Here is an 11476-nt window from a genome sequence, read left to right on the forward strand (position 1 = left end):
AACAATATATCGCGCGTGATTTTTCTTTTTCTTTCTTTCTTTCTTTCTTTCTTGTTAAGATTGAGATTAATACATTTCATACAAATGAGCACTTTGAATGATAATAGAAAGGAAACTTACTTTTTGCCTTCACTTCAGAATTGGTCACAGTTATCATGCTGTTCTTAACAGGTGAAAGTCTAAACTCATAAAGCGTGACACGTGCTCATCTAACTCAGATTATTCAGTTAGTGGCGATGACTAACTGGGGAAGTGTCATTATTTTAAGGCATGTAGAAGGGAAAAAGTGTGACATATAGGAACCCCGGGAACAAGGGGACTATTGGGTGGAAACGATGGGCTACTGGGCCAAGCTGAAGTCCTCAAACTGGGCTTTTCCTACTGCAGTCTTGTCACTCTATGGGTTTTTTGCCAACTGCAGAATTGCAGAGCCTTTCCTCACACCATATTTAATTGGACCTTATAAGAATATCTCTGAAGAAGTGGTAAGCTGATCTCACCCACCTACAATATGTATCATACTCGCAACTATGCTCTTTGCTTACACATTGTTTTCTTCAAGGTGACCAACTACCTATTTCCCATATGGACATATTCCTACCTGGCCTTCCTTTTCCCTGTTTTCTTGCTGACAGACTTTCTGAGATATAAGCCACTCATTGTGGTGCAGGGTCTATTCCTGGTTTCCAACTATGTCCTGCTCTGCTTTGCCCCTGGACTACTTGCCATGGTCTTCCTTGAGGTTTGCATAAGTGTTACCACACATACTGTATATACCAAGTTAAAAAGGGAAAAAAAAAAAAAAAAAAGGAAAAAAAAGTGTCATTTAACATTTTATTTAACATATTTTCATTTACAGATTCATTACGCTGTGGTGACTGCAACAGAGGTAGCCTACTTTTCCTACATATACAGCGTGATTCCACTTGAGAATTACCAAAGAGCCACTGGCTACCTTCGTAGTGCCGTCCTTTTTGGGTACACGTTTGGTGCCGGTCTGGGCCAAGTTCTCGTCTCATCGGCAGGTGGTGTTTCAAATCTTGCGATAGTCAACTACTAAAAGAGATTCGATTCATTATATGTACGTCAAAAACCCTTCATTGTGTCGTTTCAGTATGCAAAACTACTTTATACTCACTTGTAAAGAGAATTACGAAAGAATCTCTTGAATTATTTGAAAATGTGAGTCGGCATTATGAAAGTATGAATTCTCACCAACAGGAATGGACTACTTCTATATCAATGCCATCACTCTGGGCGTCGTAAGCGTGGCTTTTCTCATCTCCTTCTGGTTGCCAATGCCTCAGAGGAGCATGTTCTTCCAAGGGAGAACAACTGCAGCTTTGGACCGTCAGTCCCAGCAGGAGCTGCCTGGGAGAACGGACGGGCTTGATGAAACGGCAGCGGGTGCGACGGACACTAGCTCCGGGAAAGAGAAGATGGAGCGTAATGACAATGCTGGCTCCTGCAGCAGGACAAATGTGCTCAGTGCAGGTCATTTACTTTGGAAAAGCTTCAGGGAGTCCTACTCGTCAAGGCATTTTCTTTCGTTCCCCCCAATCTATATTTACTTTACACACATGCACATGTGGCCATTTATCACATTCATCAGAGTGACTTGGTACTAATTATGATCAATAATCCTAATTTCTCACCTTAATGATCCACATGCAGGCATTTGATCTATTGGTCCCTGTGGTGGGCTCTGGCCACAGCTGGATATACACAAATACTCAACTACATCCAACTCATGTGGGACCATATTGAGCCATCTGCCACATCATCTGTTTACAATGGTGGTGTAGAAGCGGCATGCTCTCTTGTTGGTAAGACTTTTTTTCTCTCATCTTTACACTTTTGCAAACAAACCCCACCTAGCCACAACATTATTAGATTATATATAGACATGATAAGCTTGATGTTGACGTTAATAAGCTTAACTGTACTGTAGCGTGACTATTAAAAGTCCAGGTATGCTCATGCAGAAGTATAGTACCCCAGGGCATTATGGGGAAAAATGTCGAATGGAAATCATGCACTGGAGACATGATAAATCATAAAAATTATTAATAACCTAAGCGATGTTAATTAATGTTCTAACGTATTGATATAATGTTGGCCAAATGCTAAAAATACAGCTTTTTTTTTTTTTTTTTTAAGTTTTATTTTCCCATTTGCAAGTGGGGGAAAACCCCCCAGTTTTTAGCATTTAGCCTGACAATACACTTGAACTTACTTGAAAATACATAAACAAATTTGCAAGTTTGTAATAGTTGCATTTAGTGTTGTTCCGATACCATTTTTTGACTCCTGATACAGATACCGATACCGATACCCAGCTTTGCAGTATCAGCTGATACTGATACCATACCGATACTTAAGGTTTTTTTTTTCCCTCAACATGAAAAAGCTGTCCTGCCATTGGTTCAGAGCATTCAAGGGCCAATAGGATATATATATATATATATATCTTAGATCGGCATGCAGTGAACATGTCACATATCAGTGAATGTCATGCACCAGCAAGACACAAGATGCTGTATCCAAAATCCTATATGAGTTTTGGAATTAATGGTATCGGCATGTTACTTGTGAGTAGTCACTGATACCGATACCACTGTTTTAATGCAGTATCGGCACCTCTGCCGATACCAGTATCGGTATCGGAACAACACTAGTTGTATTAAACTGGTGGAATAGGACACTTGTGTCCCTACTGATGGCTCATAATATATATTATATGAGAGAGAAAGAGACAGACAGAGACACAGACAGGCAAACAGAATGACCAACAAATCATATATTCATGTGTCCATTTTGTGGGGCAGGTGCTGCAGCAGCCTTCTCAGTGGGTTACATCAAGGTGAACTGGTCTGTGTGGGGAGAGCTGGCATTAGGTTTGTTTTCAGCCATCGGGGCAGGTGCTGTGTTCCTGATAGTGCTCACCAGCAATATTTGGGCTTGCTATGCTGGATATGCTCTTTTTAAATCATGCTACATGCTACTCATCACCATCACGACGTAAGTTCACTGCAGTCACACAGCAGTTACTTCTTGAAAAAGTCAAATATAATAGCCACAATGCACTTCAGATTTCAGATAGCCGCCAATCTCTCCATGGAGTGCTACGCCCTGACATTCGGGATCAACACCTTTGTGGCCCTCTCCCTACAGACCATTATGACACTTATTTTTGTTGATGGCGCTACTTTAGGACTGGACATTGTGACACAGGTATGTTTGGACAGCTAACAAAACAATAGAAGCCAGCCCATGCATCTAAAATAACATGTATGGAATCTTGCAATGCAAGAATGAGAGGTACTGATGCAAACAGTGACATCTCGTGGCTATCATGTTCAATTGCATACAAAGTTAAAGATGGAGCTTTGCTCAGTTGTCAAAACGAACAAAAATGTTTCTCTCTCTCTAGTTCCTCATTTACGGGATCTACCATGCTGTCATCTCCGTGCTGTTTTTGATTCGAGGGACCTACACTGCTTGTACAAAGCGAAGCACTCCAGAGCCACCAGATAACCTGCAAAAAGATAACATTGTGGAGGTGATCTATGAAGAACCTTTCTGATGAAGGTCAACCAATTGTTATACTTTAACAGTACTTGAATGAGTAGATTACAGTATTATTTTATTTCTAATCTTCTGACAGCAGTGTGTTTACCATACAGCATACTGGTACTTTTGTATTCCATGCCCCCATCTTAAGACACCACTGAATATATATAACCAGTGAAATGTTGTCTACCGGGAAGTGCTAACAAAAATAATTGACCGTGGCTGTTTGTCATTTTTATGCTTATAATTATCAGTGCAATATAATTCTACAAGCTGCAATCTCACAAGTTGTCAAATAACACAATAAAGTTCGATATTTGATGTGTAAATCAATGTAAGCTGATATCCCTTCCCAGGACTGTTGATTGAATCGAGTTATCACTCAAGAGTCAGCCAAGTTGTGGCTGTTCACCACAATGAATAAATACAGAAACATGCACAGGTAGTAGACCACACGTACATGTACCTGAAACATACAGCCAGGAGCTGATGATGAAGACTGGTGGAGTGAGGAAGAGGTCTTCAGACTGGAGGGTTCCCACTGGTCTGTTTCATATCTGTGGATTCCTCAACTGTAAAAACCCTGGAAACTTTTTATTACCATTTTCTTGACTGGACCAGTCACCAGACGAGAACCTTATCAATCTGCATTTTCTTATAACCCTGCTTGCACTATCAGCCTATCTATAGTAGTGTAAGAGGATTTATTTTCATATTATTATATGTATTTGTTGGGGTCTATTTTGTTTTGATTTTGGGGGACCGGAACTACATTGTGGGAGATGAGCGTGTGGCGCGGAAGGATACAGAGAGAGAGAAAGGAGGGGGAACGATTGTGAGGGAAGTTGAATTAGAACGAGACGAGGAAATAAAGTGAAAGCTGGAGCTATTCCCTCTCCGACTGTTTCTTTCCACGACCTCCAGTTGGAGCGATCCACAAACACTTGTCTTCACGAAGATCCTGTGTTACACTGGTGGCAGCGGTTTGTGGATTTTCAGCGGTGAGTGAGGTTGAATTTGCGCTCCGTTCGAGAGCCTGTGCTAAGCTAGCGGCGGCCGACGAAAAGTGAACGTTGCCCGATACCTTGTCCACAAGAGGACAGGAGGACAACGGCTCGCTTCGACGAAGGAGGACCGCGCTTGTCAGCTAACAGGTGGACAATTTACAAACTGCTTTTCACTACGAACTTTCAACTATGGCGAACAATTTTTGGAACGAGCTGTCCTTTCAGTTGAGTAAGAACCGCGCCATCCCACATTACCGCCAAATTTTTATGGGGGATGGTAAGGAGGATTTTTCGAGATGGTGCAGACACTTTGAGGTGACTGTTGGTGCTCACTCTGAGGCTGACGAGGACAGTTTAGCAAAGCTGTTACCTACATGCTTGGGTGGGGCCGCATTCAGTTACTGGGACAGTCTATCTGATGAAGACAAGAGCGACTATACAATCACTAAAGAGAAACTGAAGGCTGTTTTTGGACAAGCTGCCTATTTATCAACATTTCAAAGTTACATTAATGCACGTGGCCGTCTTCCTGGTGAGGCTCTTCCTGTGTTTGCTGCAGAGATCAGCCGCTTGGTTGAAGAAGCTTTCCCGACATATGGTGATGACGCTAAAAGTGGAGAGAAATTTCGCCGCTTCATTGCTGGACTTGATCCATATCTGCAACTACGATGCCACGAACAAGGTGTGAAAACACTTGAAGAGGCTCTGAAGTTTGCGGTACAAATTGAGACTGCCCATCAAGCAAGCAGAGTGTTTGCTGCTCAGGGGCCTTTTCCTGCAGCACCCACTTATCCTGCAGTTTCGCCTATCGTGACACCTCCTCTTCCCATGGCTGCTCCCCTGGGTGTCCACTCAGCTAATGCAGATGACATGAAGAAGATGTTAAAGACCATTGAGGCATTATCAGACAAGGTGGAACGACTACAATTGACAGTTAGCCAGCAAGGGCAGGATTCACAATGCCGTGGTGGCGCTGGCTATGGATTTCGTCACAGGAGTTTCACACCTGAGGGACTACGACGTGATCGCTATCCTGCAGAACGATACTACGGATCACCACCTCGTCGCAGAGATGCATCCTACGAAAGAAACTCAACTAGTCGCAGTGCGTACCGGACCTCCCGACGTGATGAGGAGGTGTACAACCAACAAGGTCCACGCACTCAATCGGAATCATCGCAACGCAATAGGAGAGGCTACAGTCCTTCACGGAGGAGCTACACGGATCGTGGCCGCTCTCCTGATCGATACGCCGGGGGACATCATCAACGATCTCCGAGTCCAGCTGGACGTGTACGTTTCCAGTCTCCTTCACGTCCTCAGACGGATCAGGGAAACTACGAGTAGTTGACGATGAGGGCCAGTTGTCAACTACTTGCTCCCAGGCCCAAAAAGACTTGGACACATCATCTGACACACCTGTAAGTGACAGTACATTGTTGACTGATAATGAGAGGAGATATGTCTCAATTATTGTTGAAGACACAGTGGTACATGCATTTGTTGACACGGGGGCTGACATTTCGGTCATTAGTGAGGATTTCAGAATGAGTACACATGCTTTACAGAGAAAGCCAATTGTGAAGCAATTTATTCCTCTCACTGGGGTCACAGGTGATCCTCTAGACTCTGTAGGCTCTATTTCAGTTAACCTGAGTATTGCACACAAGCCAATGGTACACCCGCTTCAAGTTGTCAGGAACTGTACCAAACCTGTTATATTGGGTTGGGATTTCCTAGTTGCCAATGGTATCACCGTGGACACACGGAACATGGTATTGGATGTCGAGGGAACAACAGTACCACTGGTTAGTCCACGTCGATATGTTCCATGCTTGGCTGCTGTTTCTGTGTCATCCACAGTCCCAATTCCCGCTCTGTCTGAAATGGTCATCGCAGCAACTATTGTGGCACCTCAAAAGGGACTGAAACCCAACAGCTATGCAGGTGTGTTTGAACCACATTACACAGATCAATCTAATACGGGTTTTGCATGGACTGTGGCTAATGTAGAACAAGGCTCTATTTGCATTCGGGTGGCAAATCTTTCTCATGAGGAGGTCATGTTACATGGTGGTACACAGATAGGACGTTTTCATGCTATCTCTGAGGATGGCCAAGGTGAATACACTACTATTGACTGTTCCATTGGTAATATGAATATTGAGGTGCCTAACGGTGCTGAGCCAGTCATCCTTCCAGATGTGAAAGACTTAGAACTGACGCAGATTCAGAAAAATCAATTGACAGAAACTTTGACCTCTTTTGCCGATGTGTTTAGTCAACACCCACATGACTTTGGCAGGACGGACCTAGTTACACACAGAATAACTACAACTTGTGACAACCCAATTTCACAGAGAGCTTATCGTACGTCTCCTAAAATGAAGGCAGAAATCCACCGTCAGGTGGACGCTCTCAAGGCACAAGACTTGATAGAGGACAGTATGAGCCCGTGGGCAAGTCCAGTAGTGATGGTGAGAAAGAAAGATGGTTCGTACAGGTTTTGTGTGGACTTTCGGAAACTAAACTCTGTTACTGTTACTGACGCACATCCCTTACCAAGGGTGGACGATAGTTTGGACGCATTGTCGGGTTCTCAATTTTTCTCAACAATGGATATGTCAAGCGGGTATTGGCAGGTGAAAATGGATCCTGCGGATAGACACAAAACCGCGTTCACAACAGGTGATGGTCTTTACCAATTTAAAGTAATGCCCATGGGCTTAAAAAACTCTCCACCAACATTTCAGAGACTCATGGAACTTGTGTTGAGGGGACTTCACTGGACGACCTGTGTCATTTATTTAGATGACATTATTTGCATGGGTAAAAGCTTTGAAGAGCACTTGCATAATCTCAAAGACATTCTTGGGCGTTTTAGAGAAGCAGGTTTGAAACTAAACCCCAGAAAATGTGATTTTTGCAAAACGAGTGTGAAATATATGGGACACATTGTATCCCGTGACGGGCTCACGTTGGACCCTGTCAACAGTGCACGCATCCGTGACTGGCCTGTGCCACGTTCACCAACCGAGGTACGCGCATTTTTGGGTTTGTGCTCATATTATAGACGTTTTGTACATAAATATGCGTTCGTGGCACAGCCTCTGCATAGACTCACACAAAAACAAGTACTTTTCCAGTGGACTGATGAATGTTGTGTGGCTTTTCAGACATTGAAAGATGCACTTACTTCCGCACCAATAATGGCCTTCCCTAATTTTGACCAACCATTTATTTTGAGTACGGATGCCTCCAATTTTGCAATTGGCTCAGTACTCTCTCAGGTTCAAAACGGGCTTGAAAGGGTGGTGGCTTACGCAAGTCATGTTCTTTCAAAGACTGAGAGAAAGTGGTCTACCTATGACAAAGAATTATATGCTATTGTTTGGTCAATTAGACACTTCAGACACTATTTGAACTGTAATCCATTCACTATTGTTACTGATCATCGTCCTCTGCTCAGTTTAAGAAAAATGGATCTGACGCATGACCCCACGGGACGCCGAGGCCGTTGGGCGTTGGAACTGGATCCCTATCAATGGAGAATTACGCACAAAGAAGGAAAGAAACATACGAATGCTGATGCAATGTCACGGATTCCTATGGTGGCACAGGAATCCACTGAGAGGACAACTTCCCGCTCAGTGGAATGTCATCCCTTCCCTGATGATGCTGAAGTGGTGGCCCCCACTTCAGACTTGTTAGGCTCAGTTGGACAACCTTCTGTTGACAACAGTGCCTCATCTCAGGTATGTTTTGTTGACTGCAACACTGAACGGTGGAACACTATGTTACTGCCGACATTGTCTGTTCAGACTGATGACATAATTTCCGCACAACTTTCTGATACCGTGCTCGCTGAGGTATATGCCTGGGTGAAAAATCAAAAACGCCCTTATCTGAGACAGGTTAAAGGTCGGGTTCAGAGAAAACTTTGGTGGCAGTTTCCCAAGTTAGTGCTATGTGATGATGTACTCTGTCGCACAGGTCGCAGTGTCCCGGGGAAACTGGACTATTATCAGGTGGTAATACCAGCCTCACTTGTTACAGAGACGATGCATTTTCTTCATGGCAATCCGTGTTCTGGTCATTACAGTGCTGAGCGCACTGTTAAGCGAGCATTGAACATGTGCTATTGGCCAGGAATGAGATCCGACCTTGAAAACTTTTGTAACCTGTGCGAGTCATGTGAAGCCTTCAGGAAACCGGTGCCACAACGCAAAGCGCCTTTACATTCTATCCAGTCTGACAGACCGTTTCAGTTTGTGTGTACAGACATAACTGAACTTCCGATTACGACTGCGGGCAATAGATATGTACTGGTAATACAAGATCATTTTACTAAGTATGTAAACGTCTACCCCATGACGGACCAAAAAGCGGCGACAGTGGCCCAGTTATTTTGTGAGCGATACATCCCTGACCATGGTGTTCCTGAAGAACTGTTTTCAGATCAGGGCCGGCAATATGAATCAGAGGTGGTACAAACTATATGTCAACGACTAAACATTAAAAAGAAAAGGACATCGCCATATCACCCACGAGGGAATGGTATGGTGGAAAGATTCAATCGGACATTGAAAGGACAATTGGCTAAATTGATTCAGGATCATGGGGGTGAATGGGACTATTACCTACCTGCTGTGGTTCTATCTTTTAATGCCACCCCACACTCAAGCACGGGGTATTCACCCTATTTTCTTGCTCATGGCAGAGAGCCAAGGCTACCTGCAGAGGTCCAAGTGGCCCCGCCCAGAGAATTGGACACCCCACGAAACTATGGGTCAGAACTAGTGTCACGCATGAGCTTGGCATTTGAGACAGTTCACAGGTTTCGTGAGGAACAAGAACTAAAACGTGAATACTACTATAACCAACAGGTTAATTTCAAGCCTTATGGTTGTGGGGATTTGGTGTGGATTGATGATCCTACCACACAACGACAGAAGCTATGTCCAAACTGGACCGGGCCTTTTAAGGTCATTTCTGTTGATGAGGATGGTCTCTTGTACCAGCTGTTGGATGTTAAAGATACTCAGGCCGCACGAAAAACTATTCACTATGATCGTTTGAAACCTTTCCGGGGCACAATATTACCAAAAACTGTGTCTTTTCCTGCCAGGGACCGTACGCCGAGTTACACGGCATTGTCCGGTTCTCTTCCTATTCGTTTTGGTGATAGTGGGTTGACTCAACTGTCAGGGCCCGCTAGGCCTTCTGTGCCGGCACAGAGGAGACTAACAGGCCGCGTCTCCCATAAGCCAGGATTGCGTCCTCTAGGTGACCCTTCAGGGCCATCTATGACCAGGAGTGGCCGTATTATTCGAAGGCCACAGCGCCTTCTTGCATGAGGTGTTTATGCTAAATGTGTTTACAAAAAAAAAAAAAAAAAAAAAAAAATAAAAAAAATGATGGCACATGCCTGTGTTAATTGTTTATGGGATATGTGTACCACTTCCTAATGGTGTGTAGTTTTTTTAGGGGTCTTATGTTTGTACAATGATGATTGAATTTGGTTCAATTTTGTTAATTTTGTCTGTTGATATGTTCCAGACGAAATGTGGACATTTCATTTTGAAGAGAAGGAAATATGTAAGAGGATTTATTTTCATATTATTATATGTATTTGTTGGGGTCTATTTTGTTTTGATTTTGGGGGACCGGAACTACATTGTGGGAGATGAGCGTGTGGCGCGGAAGGATACAGAGAGAGAGAAAGGAGGGGGAACGATTGTGAGGGAAGTTGAATTAGAACGAGACGAGGAAATAAAGTGAAAGCTGGAGCTATTCCCTCTCCGACTGTTTCTTTCCACGACCTCCAGTTGGAGCGATCCACAAACACTTGTCTTCACGAAGATCCTGTGTTACAGTAGCCTAACTGTATTACTGGGTTCATAATGCCTACTGTTAAAACTATATTATATTATATTATATTAAATGGGGCTGCACTAACATTTTTATTTATTAACTTCGTCTCCTTTACTACTGGGAAATGGTCATGGTGACCTTTGGCCAACCGCATATGAAAAAAGTATTTCAGTGACTGCAGATTAAATATAAATGAAGGACTGAACACTCGCCATATGCTGACAGGTGCAACTGTTTCAGAACGTTAGCGTAGAGGCAATTTACTACAGTAGATGCCACACTTCTACTCTTACACATTATACTGAGATGTGCTTCTAATATTTTTGGCTGCCTCATTTAACATACTAAATTCAACATATTAAAATACAATTTTAGTTTCTTACATGGTATTAGAAACCGGTAGGTGATTGACTTTCAGAAGCAACATTATTTCTGCTATGCCCCTTACGGTATATTTATCATATTCTGCGCATATGCTGCTGATGACAATTGTGCACATTTGAGGGAAGGGATCTTAGCAATAAAAATGATAGAAATGAGAAAATCCCAATTATCTTGACTGTCTGACTACGATGTACTGAATGGTCGAAATAAGTTTGTGTTTAAATGGTCTGTCTTTTTTTTTTTTTTTTTTTTGGTGCTTTAACTACTCCATATGGTGCCCAAAGTGCATTACAATGCCTCACAAGTCACACACCATTGGCCTAGTGCTGCCACACAGGGCACTGCCAGGTCCATTGGGAGCATATCAGGGTTCAGTGTCTTGCTCAAGGACACTTTGGCATAGTAACCAGGGGTGAGGATCGAACCCACAACCTCATGGATGGGAGCCGACCAGTCAAACCACTGAGACATGTCCCCCTTATTGCAATTAAACTAGGGCAGTAAACTAACAGCAAATCAAATTAAATGACAAATGGAAAATGAAGAGCCATTGACAATTAACCTTACAGACAAAATATACTACGGAATCTGTTAAATATGGGGTTTGGTCAATTGTTATATGCTAAAATATTTGCTTT

General features: G+C 43.2%; 2 protein-coding genes across 5 annotated transcripts; both read left to right on the top strand.

The window, feature by feature from the left end:
- The first annotated feature begins 335 nt into the window (after positions 1-335).
- On the top strand, positions 336-3610 carry slc19a3b (solute carrier family 19 member 3b). Its single transcript, XM_077540508.1, has 8 exons — positions 336-485; positions 563-742; positions 860-1025; positions 1222-1537; positions 1675-1826; positions 2829-3021; positions 3093-3234; positions 3434-3610. Exons 1-8 carry the CDS (start codon positions 336-338, stop codon positions 3584-3586), a joined length of 1452 nt encoding a protein of 483 aa, XP_077396634.1. The 3' UTR covers positions 3587-3610.
- A 699-nt stretch (positions 3611-4309) lies between these two features.
- Positions 4310-10373, top strand: LOC144033619 (uncharacterized). Of its 4 annotated transcripts, none has more exons than XR_013288020.1 (2): positions 4310-7618; positions 8050-10373. XR_013288020.1 is itself a non-coding variant. In XM_077541822.1 (2 exons), exon 1 carries the CDS (start codon positions 4770-4772, stop codon positions 5925-5927), a length of 1158 nt encoding a protein of 385 aa, XP_077397948.1. In that variant the 5' UTR covers positions 4310-4769; the 3' UTR covers positions 5928-6001; positions 6444-10373. The 4 variants fall into 4 exon arrangements, 2 of the variants coding, with proteins under 2 accessions (XP_077397948.1, XP_077397949.1); XR_013288019.1 differs by having other exon boundaries at positions 4310-6527; XM_077541822.1 differs by having other exon boundaries at positions 4310-6001; positions 6444-10373.
- Positions 10374-11476: the final 1103 nt, after the last annotated feature.

The sequence above is a fragment of the Festucalex cinctus genome, chromosome 13, assembly GCF_051991245.1.
Source record: "Festucalex cinctus isolate MCC-2025b chromosome 13, RoL_Fcin_1.0, whole genome shotgun sequence".
In the NCBI taxonomy this organism is placed as follows: domain Eukaryota; kingdom Metazoa; phylum Chordata; class Actinopteri; order Syngnathiformes; family Syngnathidae; genus Festucalex; species Festucalex cinctus.